We start from the raw sequence: 19,225 nt of genomic DNA on the forward strand, positions 1-19,225 counted from the left end.
TTTCCCAATGCCATGAGCACAGGCTCAGAATCGGAATGGGGCTGCTCCCGTGAGCCAGAGGGATAGCTAAAGGGCCAGTGGGCAGATACATGTCAGAACCTTTGCAAGTGGTTAATAGAATCAACATTAACAGCCCGCATGCTTTCAAGGTTGAGTTCTGATGGTTTTCTGTTCCTTGCTCTTGTTCCCAGGGGATCCCTGAAGACCTTTGTGCACACAGTTCATCTGTTACAGAAGCAGCCCGACCTCGGGTCTCTGCCCGTGGCCGATGTACTGTATAGGTAAGCTGTCACCTTGGACTCTGACCCTCCTCCCAAGAGGGCAGGTTGGTGTCGAGGCTGTGGTACTAAACAGATGGCTAGGCTGTTGTCAATGAATAATTCATCTTTCTAAATAAGCATAGAGTCGTATTTAACTTCTTAAGAAGTTTATCTTACCTTCTCTCCTTTGACAGTGTTCCTATTTTCATCCTTTTAACTTTTTGTATTTCTAAAAGATAGAATAGCATCTGATGAATTTTTACTGTAGATCTCAGATAATGATTATGTTGACATAAACATAATGACCTCATAATCCAAAGATAACCACTGCTAGCATTTTTGTGTATGAACTTCCTGATTTGCACTTCTTTCTGTGTTTTTCTTGTTCTCACACACTTATATATAAAAATATTCATCTCACACACAGATATAATCAGCACTTATATAAATACTGCATTTTTTTTTCACATAAGATCTGTGGTGTCTTCAGATGCTAATATCTGTGAGGCACTACTAGAGTGTTTTGATCTTCAAGATGATGGACTTTTATATTCTTGCTAACTGGAGTGACTCGGTGTCATTGTGACTCCCTCCATGTGCCCCTTCCTTACAGACTGTTGCTTTTGGAAGGCGGGCCCGGATCCCCCTCCTGCTTGCTCGGAGGCAAACACATAGTATCGTGGGGGTATGAAGACATGTTGCCTGCACCTGATAGCAACACTGGCTCCAGTTCTGAAAATAAAGGTAACATTCAGGTTTTAGTCTTGCTGTTGACATTAAGAAGCACAAAGAATGGTGTCAGATCACTGTGGCCAAATGATTTAGATTAATTGTGTTCCTTTTAATTAAGAGCTCAAAATTCTGACATAGTGTGCTCATTGTGCACTTTATCGGTGAAAGTATAAAAGCTGATACTTGGGGAGGACAGAAGTAGAGAGGCCTTCCTCACACGAGGAGGAGGCGTCCCGAGTCCGCTGCTGCCAAGGAGCACGGCTCACTTAGATGCATTCCCAGGTCTGTGAGTTTGGGTGTAGGAGCCTTGAGTCCTTTTTTGTCTATTGGAGTACCAGGTCTTGCTGCTTGATACTGTCCTTTTGGTGATTTGCTGTGTGTTAAGGGACATCCCTGTCCTAAAGTGAAAAACCAGAAAGGTCCAAGGGAGCGGGAACTGAAGTCCCCTTTAAACAAAGCAGGTTACATTAAAGTGCTTTTCCACAGTTTGACAGGCTCACATTGTCAGTTTAATCTGTTATTTCAGAAGGAGAAGCCCTGTCAGTCGTGCTGCACGTAAGCGACGTGCCAGGCTGGCTCAGGCTTCTCTTGGATGAGTGTCATGACCCACCAAAGCCCCACCTGCGGCATACCATGGCGTACCCAGTGTGCCACTGTGCCCACCTGCTCTAGTCGCTGTGGAGCTGCCATGCTTGGCCTCATTCCCAAGCCCGTCTTTTTACTATAGTCGATACTTGTTAATGTGATTGTTTCATTAAATATTGCATAATTGATAAAATGGGAACTGAAAAGCCCAGTAAGTTGTTCCCATAACAGAATTGAGTGTTTTAGAAAGACTTGACAAAGAGCTTAGTGTTCATTCATTGCGTAGTTAAGAGCCTCTTCTGCCCACCCCCTTGTTTCCCACCGTGGATGGCACGTCCTTTCTGGGGCTTGGGGCGGGCTGAGCAACAGGCCGCCTTGCACCTGCCAGGCCCAGGCCTGTGCCTTTCTCCAGTCCTTCGCTGTGGCTGGAGAGGGCTGAGGGGAAGAGGCAAGCCTTCCTCTCTCCTGACTCAGCCGAGCAAGCCACAGTGCCCACGAGTCACTGTGGTTCCCGCGCACGCGTTCCTGTGGAACCCAGGCCCCTTCTTTGTTCCTTCCATTTGAAATCTCCTGCAGGAGAGGCATTCATGGGCTGTGCCTGCATTAAAATGATCTGTTTGCTCTTTAGCCTCTTATTTTGTTTCTGGGTCGAGATTTTTTTTCCCTTAGGATAATTTTATGTAATTTTTAAATATTGAAGCATTCAATGCTGGCGGAAGTTGAAGGAGTAGTTACATAAACCCGGTCTACCCGTCACTCAGTTTCAGCAAGTATCAAATCCTGCTCAGGCTTGTTCAGTCCACCCCATCACTTTCAGCCCCCATCAGTCCAACACTTGAAAGGCCTTGGCCTTTGAGCTAAATATGGGTGAATAAATACAATTTTTAAAAGTTTTAAGTTAAATATAAGATGTAAGATGAATATTTGAAAAATGGTTACCTACTTTTACTGATTTTTTAAAAAGACCAAATAGATATAAATCCTACTGTTTTAGATTAGTGGGCTGAATTAAAAAAAAAATTCTAAGGAAAAAAGTTTCTGCATTTATTTGGGAGCTAGAGAAAGGAGAGCATGAGAGCCCACGCGGCCCCTGCCCGCTGACTGGCTTCCCAGACGCCTGCAGCGTTCCTAGGCTGCCTGGAGGTTGGCTTCAGGAACGGGGGGCTCAACCATCGTCCCACGTGGGTACAGAGACCTGGCTGGCTGAGCTGTCAGGGTGGGTATTAGCAGGAAGTTGGGATCAGGAAAGCGTCTGGGACTTGGCCCAGGTCCTCTGATATGGGATGTGGGTGTCCCAACCAGCATCTTAACTCCCAGGCCAGATGCACGCCCTGGAGGGTGAATGGTTAAGATAACAGTGTACACTGTGCCAACTGAATGATATAACATGAATTTCCTGTAACTAATATGAAATGTGCTAGGTAGACAAATTCTGCTTAAGCATGGGAAATGAAATGATTATGAAAATAAATATTGGGGCCTGATACAATAGCGTAGTGGTTAAAGTCCTCGCTTTGCATGCGCTGGGATCCCATATGGGTGCTGGTTCTGGTTCCGGCAGCCCTGCTTCCCATCCAGCTCCTTGCTTGTGGCCTGGGAAAACAGTGGAGGACGGCCCAAGGTCTTGGGACCCTGCACCTGTAGGGGAGACCCGAAGGAGCTCCTGGCTCCTGGTTTCGGATCGGCTCAGCTCCAGCTGTTGTGGCTGCTTGGGGAGTGAACCATCGGACAGAGGATCTTTCTCTCTGTCTCTCCTCCTCTCTGTATATCTGCCTTTCCAATAAAAATAAATGAATATTTAAAAAAATAACAATAAATATTGGAAATTTTACCCATAAGCTTTGTTTTAAGGCAAATTCTTTGGAATATAAGTTAATAAATTTTTACATCATATAGAGAAATACTGCTTATTAAAATGATGTTTCCTTCCCACCCCCTCATCTAAAGAGATGCATTTTTATTTAAAAAGCAGGAAAATAGGAGATAGGACAGGGTGGGAAGAGAAAAGGATCGTCTATTCACGGACTCACTCCCTAAATGTCCACAAATATCAGGGCAGGACGAGGCCAAAGCCAAGACCCGGAGCAGCAGCCAGGTCTCTGACGGAAGTGATGGCAACCCCAGCGCCTGTGCTGCAGCCTGCTGGCTTGGGGCAGCATTAGCAGGAGAGCGCATTCCTTTATGGGGTGCAGACAACCCAAGTGGCATCTTTTTAACTGCTCAGCCAAACACTGGCCCAGGCTGTTTATTTCCAATTGGAGTAGATATAATTACTCTTTTTAAGTAGAAAGGATGCACTTTTATGAGATGTCCCTTCAGAATCCAAAGCTAGGATCTCATCGGAGGCAGGCTATATTTAGGTTCAGTGTATACCATTTGTATATGAACATAATTTCATTTGTGCCTTATGAAACACTGGTTTTGGATTGGAGAGCAGTGTAGATATTACAGCCTGAATTCTCTCATTTAGCCATTGCACTGACCCTTAAGGTACCTGTTATTGTCATCATCTCATCGATGGAGAAACTGAAGTTCAAAGAGGTCCAAGGTCGTCTAGTTGGTACCCCAGGCTCTTATGAGCTTATGCCTTTCTGACTCTGTAGTCATTAGTACAGTGTTCTACTCTCAGGGCAAGTATCTGGTGCAGAAATCAAGACGTCACTTGGGCTGTACAACCCGTATCAGGAATGCCTAAGTTAAAGGGCTGGCTCTGCTTCCAGTCCCAGCTTCCTGCTAATGTGCACCCTGGGAAGCAGCAGATGATGGCAGCTGAAGTCCTTGGGTTCCCCAATTGGGCTCCCAGCTCCTGACTTCTGGCTTCAGCCTCGCTCAGCCCAACTGCTGGGGCCATTCGGGGAGTGAGCCAATGGATGGGAGATTGCTCCTTCTCTTGTCTCTGCCTTTCAAGTAAAATGCAAATATATTAAAAATTTTTGTGATATATATACTTGTAGTTATTTCATCTTAGGAATGTTTAAAATTAGCTCTGTATTTTTACTTTTAAAAAATTTAAGAAAAACCATTTCACAGTTCCCCTATTAATAAAACTATCCAGTCTCTTTCCATGATTTTGTCCCCTGGTACAACATGTATTTTGGGTGTTTGATTTGGGGGAGTTAAGCCATCTTCCCTGAAAGTCACATTGAAGCACTTTTAAAAGTGGGAGGTTATCTTTCACTCAACTTCCTAATGGCTTTTTCATTAGAAAAAGCATGTTTATACTTTCATTGGACAAAGCATATAGATCATTTACTTGTGAAAAAACGATTTCAGATGCTGACTTGGGACGCTGTCTCACGGCAGATGGCCTTTACCTGTATACTACTAACTCAGTTGGAAGAGGAGTAAGCAAATTGGGGTCTGGATTACATGGTACTCTCAGGTCAGTTGCATGGAACTTGCTGAATGATTTGGCTGGAACATTTCCCTCCCTACATAAATCTCTGTGAACGGCTCTGGAGGTGCACCCTGACTCCCTGACTCCCCGTACAGTGGTTAAATGAAGAACAGATCTGATTTCATACAAATGATTCCAGGCTTCTCTCACTGCCACCTCTTCCAGTCTTGTCCTATTGATGCATTTTAGTTCTGTGTTGACTGCAGTGTTTGCTAGCCCTCAGATCTTTGTGTCTAGCTGGAAATTCCTCCAGGGTCAGGCTTTTTAAGTATGTATGTATGTATGTATGTATGTATCAGTGACTTCTCCCAGTCACCAAATAGACATTTTTCTAGTTAAGTCTTTCTTTGCATGTGACATTGGGTTAGCTGTGATTTTCAGCTGGATTAGAAGAATGATGAATTGCTGCCCAAAGCAACACTTGTAGCTTCATTTATATTTACTTAGATCTTTCCCTACTTTCCTTCCTCTCTAAGTCATTGTGGAAAATTAGTTTTGCAAAAGTCTGTCCCAAAGTTAATGTGCTGTAGTCACTGTGTCAGTTATTTTAAGCACTTGGTCATGTGTAAAGTTAGATACAGAGTGTGTCTGTTGCAGCTTGTGGCCCAGTGACTCTGTCTGTGTCCCTTTGTCTTCCGCAGAGGGTTTGTGTACTGCCGGAACGAGGAGCTGGAGCCAGGCTGGGTGGCCTACGGCAGCGGCTGTCTTCTCCACAGGCCTGTGTCTTTTGATAATAAACCTCACTCTCTTTTCCAAGTCATTGACCAAAACACCCTTCAGGTATGTGGAAAACCAAGGCTTTGTCTTTGTGATTTGGAAAGAGCAAGGAAAGTTCTGACACCGTCTGAAGTAATCGTAGTACAGTTGCCAGATTTCCTGTTACTGGGCTATCTTTTCAAGTGGTATAATTTGGGCATTAATATCTTACATGAATGATCCGAATTTCTAAGGATAACAAATGAACCTTTTTCATGATTAAGAAACAAGTTCTAGAGTATCGAAGATGTTATAAGTACCACCTGTATTTTTATTAGATCTGTTTGGGGGAAGGCATCATTTCCCTACTCAGTGTATTCCAAATAGCCTCTCTGTGGGAAAGGGAGCTTTTCAGAAGACAGGCAGAAGAGACTTGCATCCATTGGTCCATTCCTGTAAATGCCTGCAGCAACCAGAGTGGCTGCGCTGGAGCCAAGAGCTGGGAGTTCAGTCCAGATCCCCCAGAAGGGTGGCAGGGACCCAAATATTTGAATCTTTGCTGCCACCTAAGATATACACTGCAAAAGGTATATATCCGCAAGAGGCTGGACTTGGAAGCAGATCTAGGACTCAAACCCAGGCACTGCAATGTGAGACCTGGTCCTTCCTGGCCGTGTGCTTTATCTGCTACACCAGATGTCTGCCCTGGAGAAGGAGCTTTAAGATAAGTTTTGAATGAAACTGGTGTGTGTGTTAACTAAGAACCCATCTTTAGAGCTCTCACAAGTACTCTCAAGGCACTTACGACATTATAACATTTCATGTTCTTGTATCTGACTTCACCAGCCATGTACCCCTTTAGGTCCAGATCCTGTCTTATTCATCTTGCCATTCCAAGAACACAGTACAGTACCTGATGTTGGATTGATAATAATAACACCCGTAATTTTCACTTGTCAGAATCTCAGTGCCCAGCCCTGCCTAGACAATCATTTGACATTCTTTCCTCTGACTGCCTGTGATCCATAACCATGGCACGTGCAGCTTCTAGATAAGACCTCTGAGACTAGGTGCCTGGCAACCACTCAGTGCCTATTGTTGATACTTAAAAATTATTTTTATTGGGAAGCCAGATTTACAGGGAGAAGGGAGAGAATGATCTTCCATCTGCTGATTCACTCCTGAAATGGCCACAAAGACTATAGTTGGGCTGGTCTGAAACGAGGAGCCAAGATCTTCTTCTGGGTGTCCTGTGTAGTTGTAAGGCCCAATGACTTGGGGCATCCTCTGCTGCTTTCCCAAGCCGTTAGCAGGGAGCTGGGTCAGAAGTGCAGCATACATGACTTGAACTCTCAGTGCCTGTGTGGAATTGTGGTGCTGCAGGCAGGGGTTTAGCTTGCTATGCCTTGATGCTGGCTCTGGTGCCTGTTGTTGATTGAAGGGATTTACTTCAGAAAATTCATGTAACTTGTCCAGTGCCACAAAGTCAATAATATTAGCAAGTTGAACTAGAACCCTTGGTTCTTAGCTCAGCACTGAAATTTGAGCAACTTTCTGCCTTTCAACTAAAGTTAAACTGACCAGTTAGGGTGACCATCGGTGGAGTGAATTCCCTGAGCGTAGTCAGTCAGAAACTAAGTGGAATGTTGCATCTCTTTGTGTCTGCCACTGACTGCTGCCTTTCCTGTAAAACAGGGATTGGGCTTATTCACCACTGTCATTGCCATAGCACAAAGTAGGTATTGAAGGATCTGTAGAGGGTTATAATGAATGAATAGGCAATGGAGGCCCCGATGTTTAATTTCTTGTCACTAATGCACACAGATATAAGTGTCCTGTGTGACCTGAAACAGAAGTTATCACACTGGGAGTGAAACAGTTGTTAAGTCTCCAGACATGGTGCTGGTCTGAAGCAATGCGAGTTGTCTGTGTGCTGCCGTAAAGCTTTGACACTGTCCCCAGAGAGGCAAGCTGCAGGTTGATCAGGATCTGCCAGCTTTCCGCACTTCCTGCCACTGCAGGTTCCAAGTATGGTTACAGCCACTAAATGAAACAGACAGAACAAGCTTGGGAAAGTGATCATTTGAAATAAATGAAGTCAGAAGTAACTGTAGGAGAACCCATGACTTATCTAAAGTGATGGAGTAACTGAAGGAATCTGACCTCCTCTAATTTTAGTTTCAAAGATCTATTTATTTGTTTCTTTGGAGGGCAGAGTTAGAGAGAGAAAGGGAGGGAGGCAGCTGGATCTTCCATCTGCCTGGATCACTTCCCAAATGGCTACAATAGGCAGAGCTGAGCTGGTTTAAAGACAAGAACCAGGAGCTTCTTCCTGTTCTCCTACATGGGAGATCACATAGCATGTAGACCATCTTCCCTGCTTTCCCAGGTGTAATAGCAGGGAGTGGGAAATGAAGTGGAGCAGCTGAGACATGAACCAGCTCGTGTGGGAAGCCACAGCCACAGATAGTGGCTTTACTTGCAATGCCATGGTGCTGGCCCCTAACCTTTGTATTTTGGGATTTTTTAATTCTTCTGTTGCTAAATTTTTAAAAACCCTGTTCAGTTTTCTTGGTTTTATTTTCTCCTATTTTTTTTTAAGATTTATTTATTTTTATTGGAAAGTCAGATATACAGAGTCAAGAAGAAATAGAGAGGAGGATCTTCTGTTGCTGATTTAGAAGCCAGGAGCTTATAGGTCTCCTATGCAGGTGCAGGGTTCCAAGGGTTTGGGTCGTTCTCAGCTGCTTTCCCAGGCTGCAAGCAGAGAGCTGGATGGGAAGAGGGGCTGCCAGGATACAAACCAGCACCCATATGGGATCCTAGTGCATGTAAAGTGAGGACTTTAGCCACAAGGCCACTACACTGGACCCTCATATATATATATTTTAAACAATACTTATTTGAAAATCTGAGTTACCAAGTGAGAGGGAGATGTTTTATCTGTTGTTTCAGCCCCTGGATGATTGCGGTATTGGAGCTGGCTGGCTAGGGTGGAGCGAGGAGCTGGGAGCTTCATCTTCCACATGGGTGGCAGTCACCCAAGCATTTAGGCCATCTTTTGCTGCTTTTCTCTGGCCATTAGCAAGGAGTTAGATTGAAGATGCAGCAGCGAGGACAGTGTCCATTGGACACTAGCTCCACAGGTGGAGGTCTTACCCACTCTGCTCCAATGTTGGCCCTGGCCTTCATTCTTTTAAACTTCATTTTGTTTTTCCCCTTCTATTCTGCTTTCCTTTTTATTTTTCTTTTGCTGTTTCTTTCTCTTTTTCCCCTTCTGTAATATTAAATAACTCTGTGGTAGCCCCTGAAATAGGTGTTGGGGATATAAAACTGAGTAAGGTATTACTTCTATCTTTTACGTGTAATTAACGGTCTTAAATTGACCCAGTAAGGAAGTTTCAGAAACTGTTATTTATCTAAAACTTTGTATGTTTTTTTTTAATAGGATGTAAGGAGGGGCCTTTATTAGCCAAGCTTGCTGACAACAGTAAAACTTTGTTTTTAATTAGTGTTGTATATAGCACCTGTATGTGTCAGCTTCAGGCACTTTTGCCTATTAAGATGTAATTTGGGACCTGGCGCAATGACTCAATGGCTAATGTTCCACCTTCAAGTGCTTGGATTGCACATGGGCACTAGTTCATACCCAGATGCTCAGCTTCCCATCCAGCTCCCAGCTTGTGGCCTGGGAAAGCAGTAGAGGACGGCCCAAAGCCTTGGGACCCTGCACCCATGTGGGAGACCCAGAAGAAGCTCTTGGCTCCTGACTCATGGCTACAGACCGGCCTAGCCCCAGCTGTTACAGCCACTTGGGGAGTGAACCAGCAGGCAAAAGATCCTTCTCACTATATCCCCTTCTCTCAGCAAATCTATTTTTCTAATACAAATAAATAAAAATTTTTAAAAATATAATTTAATTAATCTTAAGAATTTTCTCATTTGTCTACATGACCGTTTATAGATTTTACTGTCTGTTGTCTGAACTTTCCTATTTTTGTCATTTTATTCTCACATTTCTTAAGCCTAATGACTTAATTTCATCAATGCCAGACTAATTGAAATTTTGAATTAATTAGAGTTGTTAAGAATGGTGGTTTCCTCCCTTTTGCGTCAGGTGTGCCAGACAGTTCCAATGCCAGCCAATCACCTTCCTGTGGGCAGCACCATGAGCACCGTGCACCTCTCCTCAGATGGCACTTACTTCTACTGGATCTGGTCGCCAGCCAGTCTGAATGAGAAAACACCAAAGGGGCATTCTGTCTTCATGGACATCTTTGAACTTGTGGTAAGTTTAGCTTTGTTACTTTGTGTTTTTTTAGGTTGGTCAACAAGGACCTAACACACCATGTGTTCACTGCTTCCTTAACATTACTGTTCCCCTTGGATGTATTCGAAGCTCTTTTTGTTTGGAGTTATGTGAGATAAATAGAGCCAAGATTGATCTTTCACAAGAGGAGACATTATTTAGTGAGGAGCCAGTGGAGTACTTAAGCAGGGAGAAATGCTTGTGGGAATGTTAGAAATGTGGGACAACATTGCAGTCATAAGAATGAATTTACATAGTAAAGTTGGGAGTCTTTGAGCGCCGTCACACTTATGAGAGGGCAGCACCTGCGAGCCCCCTGTGAGGACGCAGCCAGGGTAGGTGGGCAGTGGTCTTCTTGGTCTTAAATGCTGGCCTTGGTTGAGGGATTTAGGACGGTTTTGAGGAACCATGAGGAAGTGAACAAGACCATCTTAGACAGTGACGGAAAGGTAGTCGTGAACGAGTTGGGGAGGGGACGGGTCGTTCAGAAGAGGGGACCTGGAGACAGAGGTGCTGAGGTGGGAGCTGGTGTGTTGGAGAAGCCCGAGTGAGCCTGAGAAGCTGGCATGCCTGGCAGGAGACTCAGGCTGAGAAAAGTCTGAGCTGCCAGGAGCCAGAGCTGTACTGTCCAGGGCACTGTCCAGCCCAGCAGCCGCCAGCCACATGGGGCTACTTCAATTTCAGGTACTCAGAAGGAACTAGAGTTTAAACTAGAGTTTTTCAGCTGCCTTAGCCACATTTCACTTGTGTGAGGTAGTTGCTGTATTGGACAGAACAGCTGTAAAACATTTCCATAGTCAAAGGAAGTCTCTTTGGGCAGCCTGATCTGATCTGATCTGTATAGTAACTGCAGACCTATGAGGGAGAAAGTCACCTAAGCCAGCTCTGTCACAAAGCCTTTTTTTTTTCCATCATGTTATTTAAAATTGCCTCCTAGAAGGAAAAAAAAAAAGATAGCATTCCCGGAAAGAAAAAATATGAAACAGTCTTCCAGTAAGTTCTAATGGTATGGAAAGTTGTTCTGAGGAACTGTCATGCCTTCTAATAGCCACTAGTCAGGAGTCTGTAAAAACCTCTTCCTGGTCTCCCACATGGGTGCAGGGTCCCAAGGCATTGGACCGTCCTCAGCTGCTTTCCCAGACCACAAACAGGGAGCTGGATGGGAAGTGGGGCTGTCGGGATTAGAACCGACGCTCATATGGGATCCCAGCACATTTAAGGCAAGGACTTTTAGCTGCTTGGCTACTATGCTGGACCCTGGATTCCTCTTTTAATGCTGAGACAAGAACTTGGAATAAATCCAACTGGGGTCTCAGGTCCTACACAACACGAGGAAATCAAGGAAAAGGCAAGGCTCCTAGGTGTCCATCGAGAATGTTCAAATCCTTCAGGAGTTCAGAAGTGAAGGTGAAAGAGCGAGCGTCTGGGGGCTAAGATACCTTTTCCCTCCTTTGTGATGTGAAGGACTCCTCCCAGTGCGCAGACTTTGCTGGACTTCTCTCGTCCTGGCTGTGGTGCAGCTTTTCCCTTTGGTCTCCTGCCTTGCTCTGGATTTGCTTTGGAAGAAATGTCCCGTTTGCCTTTTCCCTCTGAATCGCCATGCCTGGAGCCCTGCTGGTTGTCCCTGGGTACAGGAGCCTGCAGCCACAATGGAAAATATGTGACAATGAGCACAAGTAGCACGTGGCATTTTCATGGAGCACCAAGGTGTTGTTCAAAGTCTCAGAGACCAGTGACACAGAGAAAGGAAGGCAGTACAGAGGGGGACTCTACTGACGCAGGGGCAGAGGGCAAGGGTTAGCCTGTGTGACACAAGGTGAATTTCTCTCCCCCTGAACTAAGAGAAGGGACAAGAAAAAAAAGGTGAGTTGAAAGATTTTTCTTTTGTGAGAGAGATGTACTGGACACACTTAGGAAGTTGCCAGAATGTTTTGGCAATAAAGAAAGTCAGGTGGGCTATGAGTGTGGAAGGACAACCAGGTGGTCTGTGAGAGTCAGGCTCCAAGTTGATAAAGAGTTACCACTCTGGGATGTTGCTGGGGAGTAATCATTGATGAGGTAAAGACCCACCAAGGAGCAGAAAGTCCTGGTTGGAGCTGGTGTGCAGTGTTAACAACGTCCGCCTCTCCACGCTTGCTCTGCCTGGACCTGAGCAGTTGGTGCTGCTGACCGCTGCCGTTAATGCAGAGTCTGGATCGCAGCCACTAACTACATTGCTAGAAGACATTAACCTTGTGGTGACTGGCAAGGCAGAGACGGGTGGATTTTCTTTTTTCTTTCTTCCTTGTACCTGTCAGACACAGGTAATTAGTAAGTGCTGCTTGCAGAATTTGTTATAAGGAATTTTAATCAACATATTTTTTTCTATTTTTTGTAGACCCAATTGAACCTGGCTCATTACATTTAGAGTCTGAATTTTTTAGGAAAAAGATTCTGAAAGTCAGTACAGCGTTCCTTTTGTCCACACTCGTTTCAGTAGCATGCTCACATTATGAGATACCCTGCCCCCTTTTTCAGGATTGTAAATGGTTGGAAACAACTCACTGACACTAATGTTATTCTCAAGTCAAAATTTGCTAATAATTAGGTGGAAAATAGGGCCTTTCATGACCTCTGTTTCTTTAATGGTAGGTTGAGAATGGTGTCTTTGTAGCCAGCCCGCTCCAGGAACGCACCATTCTGATGAGGAAAGAGGGAGAGTCTGCGAAAAGCATCAACGAGATGCTGCTGAGCCGGCTCTCCCGCTACAGAGCCTCCCCGTCGGCGACCCTCGCGGCCCTGACCGGCTCGACCATCTCCAACACGCTGAAGGAGGACCAAGCAGGTACGGTGCTCTGCTGTTCTCCTTGGCTAGCTTCCTGCAGCTGCCGTCTGTTGAACTCTCTCCTCCCTATGCTGTACAAAGTGTTCGGCTTTGTGTAATTCACCTTGTTTGATCTACCAGTCATTGTCCATCTTCTACAAATGATTTCTTTATTTAAATATTTATTTGTTTGAAAAGGAGGGTGATAAAGAGAGTGTGCTGAAAGAGAAAAGGGTTGTGACATAGTGGCAAAGGGAATCCTGGACCCATTGTTCAAGTCCTAGCTGCTCTGCTTCTGATCCAGCTCCCTGCAAATGAGCTGAGAAAGCTGCAGAGGGCTGTCCGAGCGCGCGGGCTCCTGCAGCACACATGGAATAGCTGAGTGAAGCCATCCAGCAGATGGAAGAATCTTGCTGTCCTTCCCTATATCTCTGACTTTGAAATAAATAAATACGTCTTTAAGAAAAAGAAAGAGGGGGCTCTTTCACCCTCTGGTGCTGTCCTCAAATGCCACAAAAACCGTGGGTAGGCCAGGCTGAAGTCAGGAACTGGGAATTTAATCTGTGTCTCCAAGCAGCAACCCCTGCTGCCTTCCAGGGTGCACATTAGCAGAAAGGTACAAAGCAGAGCTGGGACTGGAACCCAAACACTGTGGGAGGGAATATGGGTCTCCCAAAGGGCACTGCATCGAGTGTCTGCCTGGTCATTTGTTTTTAAAAAGATTTATTTTCTTAAGATCATTTATTTACTTGAAAATCAGAGTTACACTCCCCAGATGGCTGCCACAGCCAGGGCTGGGCCAGTCCGAAGCCAGGAACCAGGAGTCTTCCATGTAGGTCTCCTTTGTGATTCTCTCATGAGGGCCCAGGGCTCAGTTGGGTTTCTGCTGCTTTTCCTGGCCCATTAGCAGGAAGCTGAGTTGAAACTGGAAGAACTCAGACTCAAACTGATGTTCATGTAGGGTGATGGCCTCACACAGTGGTGGTAGCTTTACCCACTGTGCCACAGCACTGGCCCCAAGATTAATTTCTTTATTTTAAAAGTGGAGTTACACAGAGACAGGGGCTACCAGGCAGTGAAAGGGAGGAGAAGAAGGGATAGGGATAGAGAGAGAGAGATGGAAGAAGGAAAGAGGGAGAGAGAATCTTCCATCTTCTTTAAAAAAAACAAAAACCATTCATTTGAAAAGCAGAAAGACTCAGAGAAAAGGGGCATGCGGGAGAATGAATAACTTGCGTTGTCTGCTTCACTTCTCAAGTGGCACCAACAGCCAGTGCTGGACCAGGCCAGAGCCAGCAACCCGGATCTCCATTTGTGTTTCCCACATGGGCAACAGGATCCCAAATACTAAGGCCATCTCTGTGCTTTTCCAGACGTGTTGTCAGGGAGCTGGATGGGAAGTGGAGCACCTGAGTCATGAACTGGCTTCCATATGGGATCCTGGCATTTGCAAGGGAAGGATTAGCCTCTTGAGCCATTTCACTGGGCCCTCTCATGAATATTTATTAAGTTCAAGACAATTTTGATTTTTGACTATAAAGAATTTACCATTGTTACTGTTGCTATACATTAGTTTATGTTTCCCACATGCTTCATGAATGTGAAAATCTGATATTTAGCATCTTCACTCAATATAATCTGGGCTAAGTACGTAAGAGACAAAAATCTACGATACATAGTTTATGTTTTTTCAAATTTGTCATTTAGTTTTTGTAATTTAATGGTTTTTCTAATCTCTTATTTTAATTTAAAAAGTTTACATCAGAAGTAGATAGAGAACAAAATCTCCCATCTGCTGGATCACTTCCCAGATGACTGTACTGGCTGGACTGGGCCAGGTCAGAGTAAGGAGCTAGAAACACGATTGAGTTCTTCCACATGTATGTTAGGGACGCAACCATTTGACCCATCACATGCGGCCTTGCAGTGTGTCTCTTAACAGGGAGCTGGCACTGAGGTTGGAGCTGGGACGGGAAGGAACCCAGACACCCCAGTGTGGGGCATAAGTATCAAGCGGCATCTTGCCCTCCAAGCCGCACAGCCACTGCATCCGATGTTTGAAAAGAGGTAGTGCATTTATGGAGCTGGAACATCCCAGCAATGCGACAAGGGGCGGCAGGGAAGGCTTGGTGCCTCCTGCTGATGCTGTCAGTGCTCTGCCCCTTTAGGGATCATTATTCATTTTCACTTATCCTTTTAGATTTTTTCCTATACAGTTTGCATTGACAAATTTCTGTTCTTACTTATACTTTCACTATATGTGCATTTCTGCACTTTGAAAGCAGGAGTTTGTAACCAGGATTAAATCTTTGAAAGCATTCAAACGCTTAGTACTCCAAAGTTTAAAATGATGTTTTACATATAATCATTATTATTATTCTCAGATTTTCTGACTCATATATGACCTAAGAAGGTTAAGAGAAATTATTCTAGAAGAGTTTATGGATTATGTAACAGCTACCTGGATTTATAACAAGTCAATGCAACTTCAGTGAAAAATAAGGGTAGGAAAACATGCCCTAAGTTAGAAAAATGTAGCTGAATTAATATGCACTTAGTGAATTTAATTCTCTTACTGTTTGAAATACTAGGAAGAGAAAACATCTATAGCTTATTCATTATGAGACTAACAAATAGTTTCTTATTATGCTTAATGAAGATATAATGATCCCATTTTATTTCCAGAGGCCTCCCCTCTATCAACTGTAAGTGAGGAATTTACTAATGTTTGTTATAACTTAAGTAAGTAGATAATTTTAGTTACAGTGCATTATTTGTAGAGGACAGTTTTGTTTTTTTTTTTTTAACCTAAATAACATATTCATGACAAGGTTTGTGATCTGGCTTTTTCCATGGAAGAAGGCTGAAACCTACTCTGAACAATGGAGATATTAACAGAGCCTTTGTTGCACAAAATAAGTAAATAAATGTATATATAAGGTGTCTGGATTGTGTGGGAACTGGCATGTGTGTTCACAACGTGACCTCACTGTACTTTACATGCATTCATTTAATATGCTGCTACTAAATTAGAAATTCAGGGTAAGTTTTTGAAAATAATTGAATATTCAGAAGATCTAGAAGTTGTTATTTTTTGATAAATAATCCCTATTACCATGTTAGTAAAAGTACGTAGTAAAAACATCTTGGTCAGAATGTTATCTTAGAATGTTACCAATTTTTCAGTCATTCACTTTTTAGGTTTTTTTTTATCTATGAAACTTTATGCTCCTGAATTTATGTTCTAATTGAAGACTATTTGTTGGAGGCGTTGCAGTTTTGAAAAATGAAGCTTTTTAAAACTGCAAGTATTCAAATAGCAAACAGAGCTTACTTTACTCATTTTTCTATTCTAATTCATCTAAATTTTTAAGAATCTAACTATAAATAATATATTTACAGAGAGAAGGATCTTCATGCTCTGCTTTATTTCTTAAACAGCAGCAATGGCCAAAATTGAGCCAATTCAGAGCCAGGCACTGGAAACCTGGAGCTTCTTCTGGGTCTCCCACACGGGTGCAGGGTCCCAAGGCTTTGAGCCTTCTGCTGCTGCTTTCCCAGGCCACCAGCAGGGAGCTGGATGGGAAGTGGAGCAGCTAGACCTGAATCCGTATCCTTACGGGATGCTAGCACTGCATTGAGTCATCACGCTAGCCCGGGAGACAGATTATTTTTTGTGTGTGTGAAACAGATTCTTAACTAAGACACTTTGCTTTTCTGTTGACATCATCTGCTCACTAGAGTATATAGAAAAAATTTTAATTGACTGCATATTTCTAATGTGTTGGTAAGTAAGATGAACACTTTTTATATCTCTTGATTAGAAATCATAATTATTTTCTTCGTGAGAATGTGTATCACTAAAAATAAGAAAAAATACATAATGGGTTCCAAATCAGACAGATATAAAAATTATATTGTGAAGGATATTGTAAAGCTTTTAATAAGTTCACCTTTTTTGGGCAAATTTTATGTTTAAAACATTATCTAACATGATGAAAGTGGTATCACAGACCTGTGAAGAACTTGTAAAAAAAATAATACAAATTTTTGAGTAAAATACGAGTGTCACAGGAGAACCACAGTGACAGGCTACTTGTATTCTGACCGACTCCATTGAGTTGCTTCTTTCGGAAGGGTTCTTCGGGACGTGAGGGAAGGTGGACTGATGGGCACACCTTGGAGAAATGTTGAGGCTGACAGCAGCCGGGGAGTCAGGCCGTGGAGCTGGAAGAGAATCTTTTCCTTTATCTCCTATTCCGTGTTCTTTTCCTAATCCAGCATTATCTCTGCTTGAGTCTGAGGGCCCCTCACAGGATAATCTGTTCTGGTGACCAAGCACTTGTCTGTGTCAATTCAGCCTACTCAGGCTCTTCCATCCCTTTCTGTAGCCAATACCAGCTGTGGGCTCCCTCTGAAGATGCTCCGTAAGACGCCCATCTACACCTGTGGCACCTACTTGGTGATGCTGGTGCCACCACCAGGAGGGTCAGGCAGCTCGGCCACTCGCTCTCTTTTTGGTGGAACAAGTGGTTTGTCATCCTTAAAAAGTGAGTGAATTTTACTTTTCCTTAATTTATCAACTTAGCCTTTACATCGTTTAGTTACATGTATCTATAATTTGCATGGTCACGACAATATCAAGCTCTCTTTTTGCCTTTAGAATTAAGCTAATAGGAATTCTTTTTCTCTAGCAATTCATGTGACTGTGTGCACTTTAGCCTGTGGGGTAGAGTAAATTGGGGCCTAATGTGTGTGTGTGTATAAAACCTAAAAGTTTTATTGGATTATAATTCATACACTATAAAATTCAGTTCTTTTAAATATTCAGTTCAGTGGCTTTTAGAATATTCACAGCCTTGGGCCCGGCGCAGTGGCGCAAGTGGTTAAGTCCTCGCCTTGCACGCCCGGGATCCCATATGGGCGCCGGTTCTAATCCCGGCAGCCCAGCTTCCCTTCCAGCTCCCTGCTTGTGGCCTGGGAAGGCAGTCGAGGACGGCCCAAGGCTTTGGGACCCTGCACCCGCGTGGGAGACCCGGAAGAGGCTCCTGGCTTCGGATCGGCATAGTATCGGCCCGTTGCGCTCACTTGGGGAGTGAATCATCGGATGGAAGATCTTCCTCTCTGTCTCTCCTCTCTGTATATCCGCCTTTCCAATAGAAAATAATAAAAATAAATCTTTAAAAAAAAAAAAAAGAATATTCACAGCCTTGTGCAGCAACCATCAGCCCAGGAAGCAGCTCGTGTCCGTCAGCCGTGCTCCTCCTGCCCCGGCCCTGGCGTCCAGCAGGCCGCACAGTCTTCTCGGATACAGTCTTTTGTGACTGGCCTTTTCTCCTGACATCATGTTGTCAGGGTTCATCCACGAGCCTTGTGGCATGGATCAGAACTTTGTTCCTTTTTTCTGACTGAATACTACTTTGTTTATCTGCTTGTCAGTTAATGGACATTTGAACTTCCTCTCCTCTTGTGACTGTTTTGAACTAGTTATGAACATTGGTACACAAGGGTTTTTTTTTTTTAATTATTTTTATTGGAAAAGCAGGTTTATAGAGAAAAGGGGAGACAGGGAGAGAAAGATTTTCTATTTGCTGGTTCACAATAACCAAATGATTACAAACACAAGCTAAGCTGATCTGAATCCAGGAGCCAGGAACTTCTTCCGAGTCTCCCACAGGGGTGCAAGGTCCTGAGGCTTTGTGCCATCCTCCACTGCTTTCCCAGGCCACAAGCAGGGAGCTGGATGGGAAGTGGAGGTACCGGGATACCAACTTGTGCTCATATGGGGTGCTGGTGCTTGCGGGTGGAAGATTACCCAGCATAGCTGTCACGCCAGCCCCGTATGTGTTTGTGTAGATGCTTTTGTTTCTCTCACATTCATAGAGCATTGTGGTAATTGCTTACCTTTTGGAGGGGTTGCCAAACAGTTTTCCAAAAGACTGTACCATTTTTGTTCTTGTTAGCAATATGTAATATATTCAATAAGATATTCAATATATGTAATATATTCAATATTCTCACCACCATTTGTTATTTTGCATTTTAAAAATCACAGCCTCCCTAGATATGAAATGGTACCTCATTGGGATTTTGATTTGCATTTCTCTAATGGACCTCTTTCCATATGGTCATCGGCTGTTTGTATATCTTCCTTGGAAGAATATCTACTTTAATCTTTTGTCTTTTCTTAAATTGAGCTATTTTTCTTTTCATTGACCCCTTGTCTCATTAAAGTTCTTTTTTGGTCTTCTCAGCATGGCTTTCACACTGAACTGAAATCGGCATCACTTGATTAAAGCAGGTCTTCATGGGCCTGTTGTTTCATGAAGATTGAGCTGACACAGGGATTCCATTTAAGTCTAACAAATCAATACATGTTTAACTTTCTTCTGTTCCACTTTAGTTGCTATGGGAGCAACTTGGTTAGTGGATCACTTAGTTCT

The 19,225-nt window shown here is 43.7% G+C and overlaps 1 protein-coding gene across 2 annotated transcripts in view; it reads left to right on the top strand.

The window, feature by feature from the left end:
- The window catches only part of HECTD4 (HECT domain E3 ubiquitin protein ligase 4), a 138,709-nt gene that overhangs the window by 36,451 nt on the left and 83,033 nt on the right, over positions 1–19,225 (top strand). For both annotated transcript variants that reach the window (XM_040986966.1, XM_040986967.1), the window contains exons 3-9: positions 192–281; positions 874–1,004; positions 4,851–4,959; positions 5,616–5,754; positions 9,788–9,958; positions 12,611–12,803; positions 17,174–17,332. In XM_040986966.1, the coding sequence (XP_040842900.1) occupies positions 192–281; positions 874–1,004; positions 4,851–4,959; positions 5,616–5,754; positions 9,788–9,958; positions 12,611–12,803; positions 17,174–17,332 (992 nt within the window). The remainder of the gene's footprint in view (positions 1–191; positions 282–873; positions 1,005–4,850; positions 4,960–5,615; positions 5,755–9,787; positions 9,959–12,610; positions 12,804–17,173; positions 17,333–19,225) is intronic.

This window comes from Ochotona curzoniae, unplaced genomic scaffold, assembly GCF_017591425.1.
Source record: "Ochotona curzoniae isolate NIBS_2020 unplaced genomic scaffold, NIBS_Ocur_1.0 contig_46, whole genome shotgun sequence".
Lineage (NCBI taxonomy): Eukaryota > Metazoa > Chordata > Mammalia > Lagomorpha > Ochotonidae > Ochotona > Ochotona curzoniae.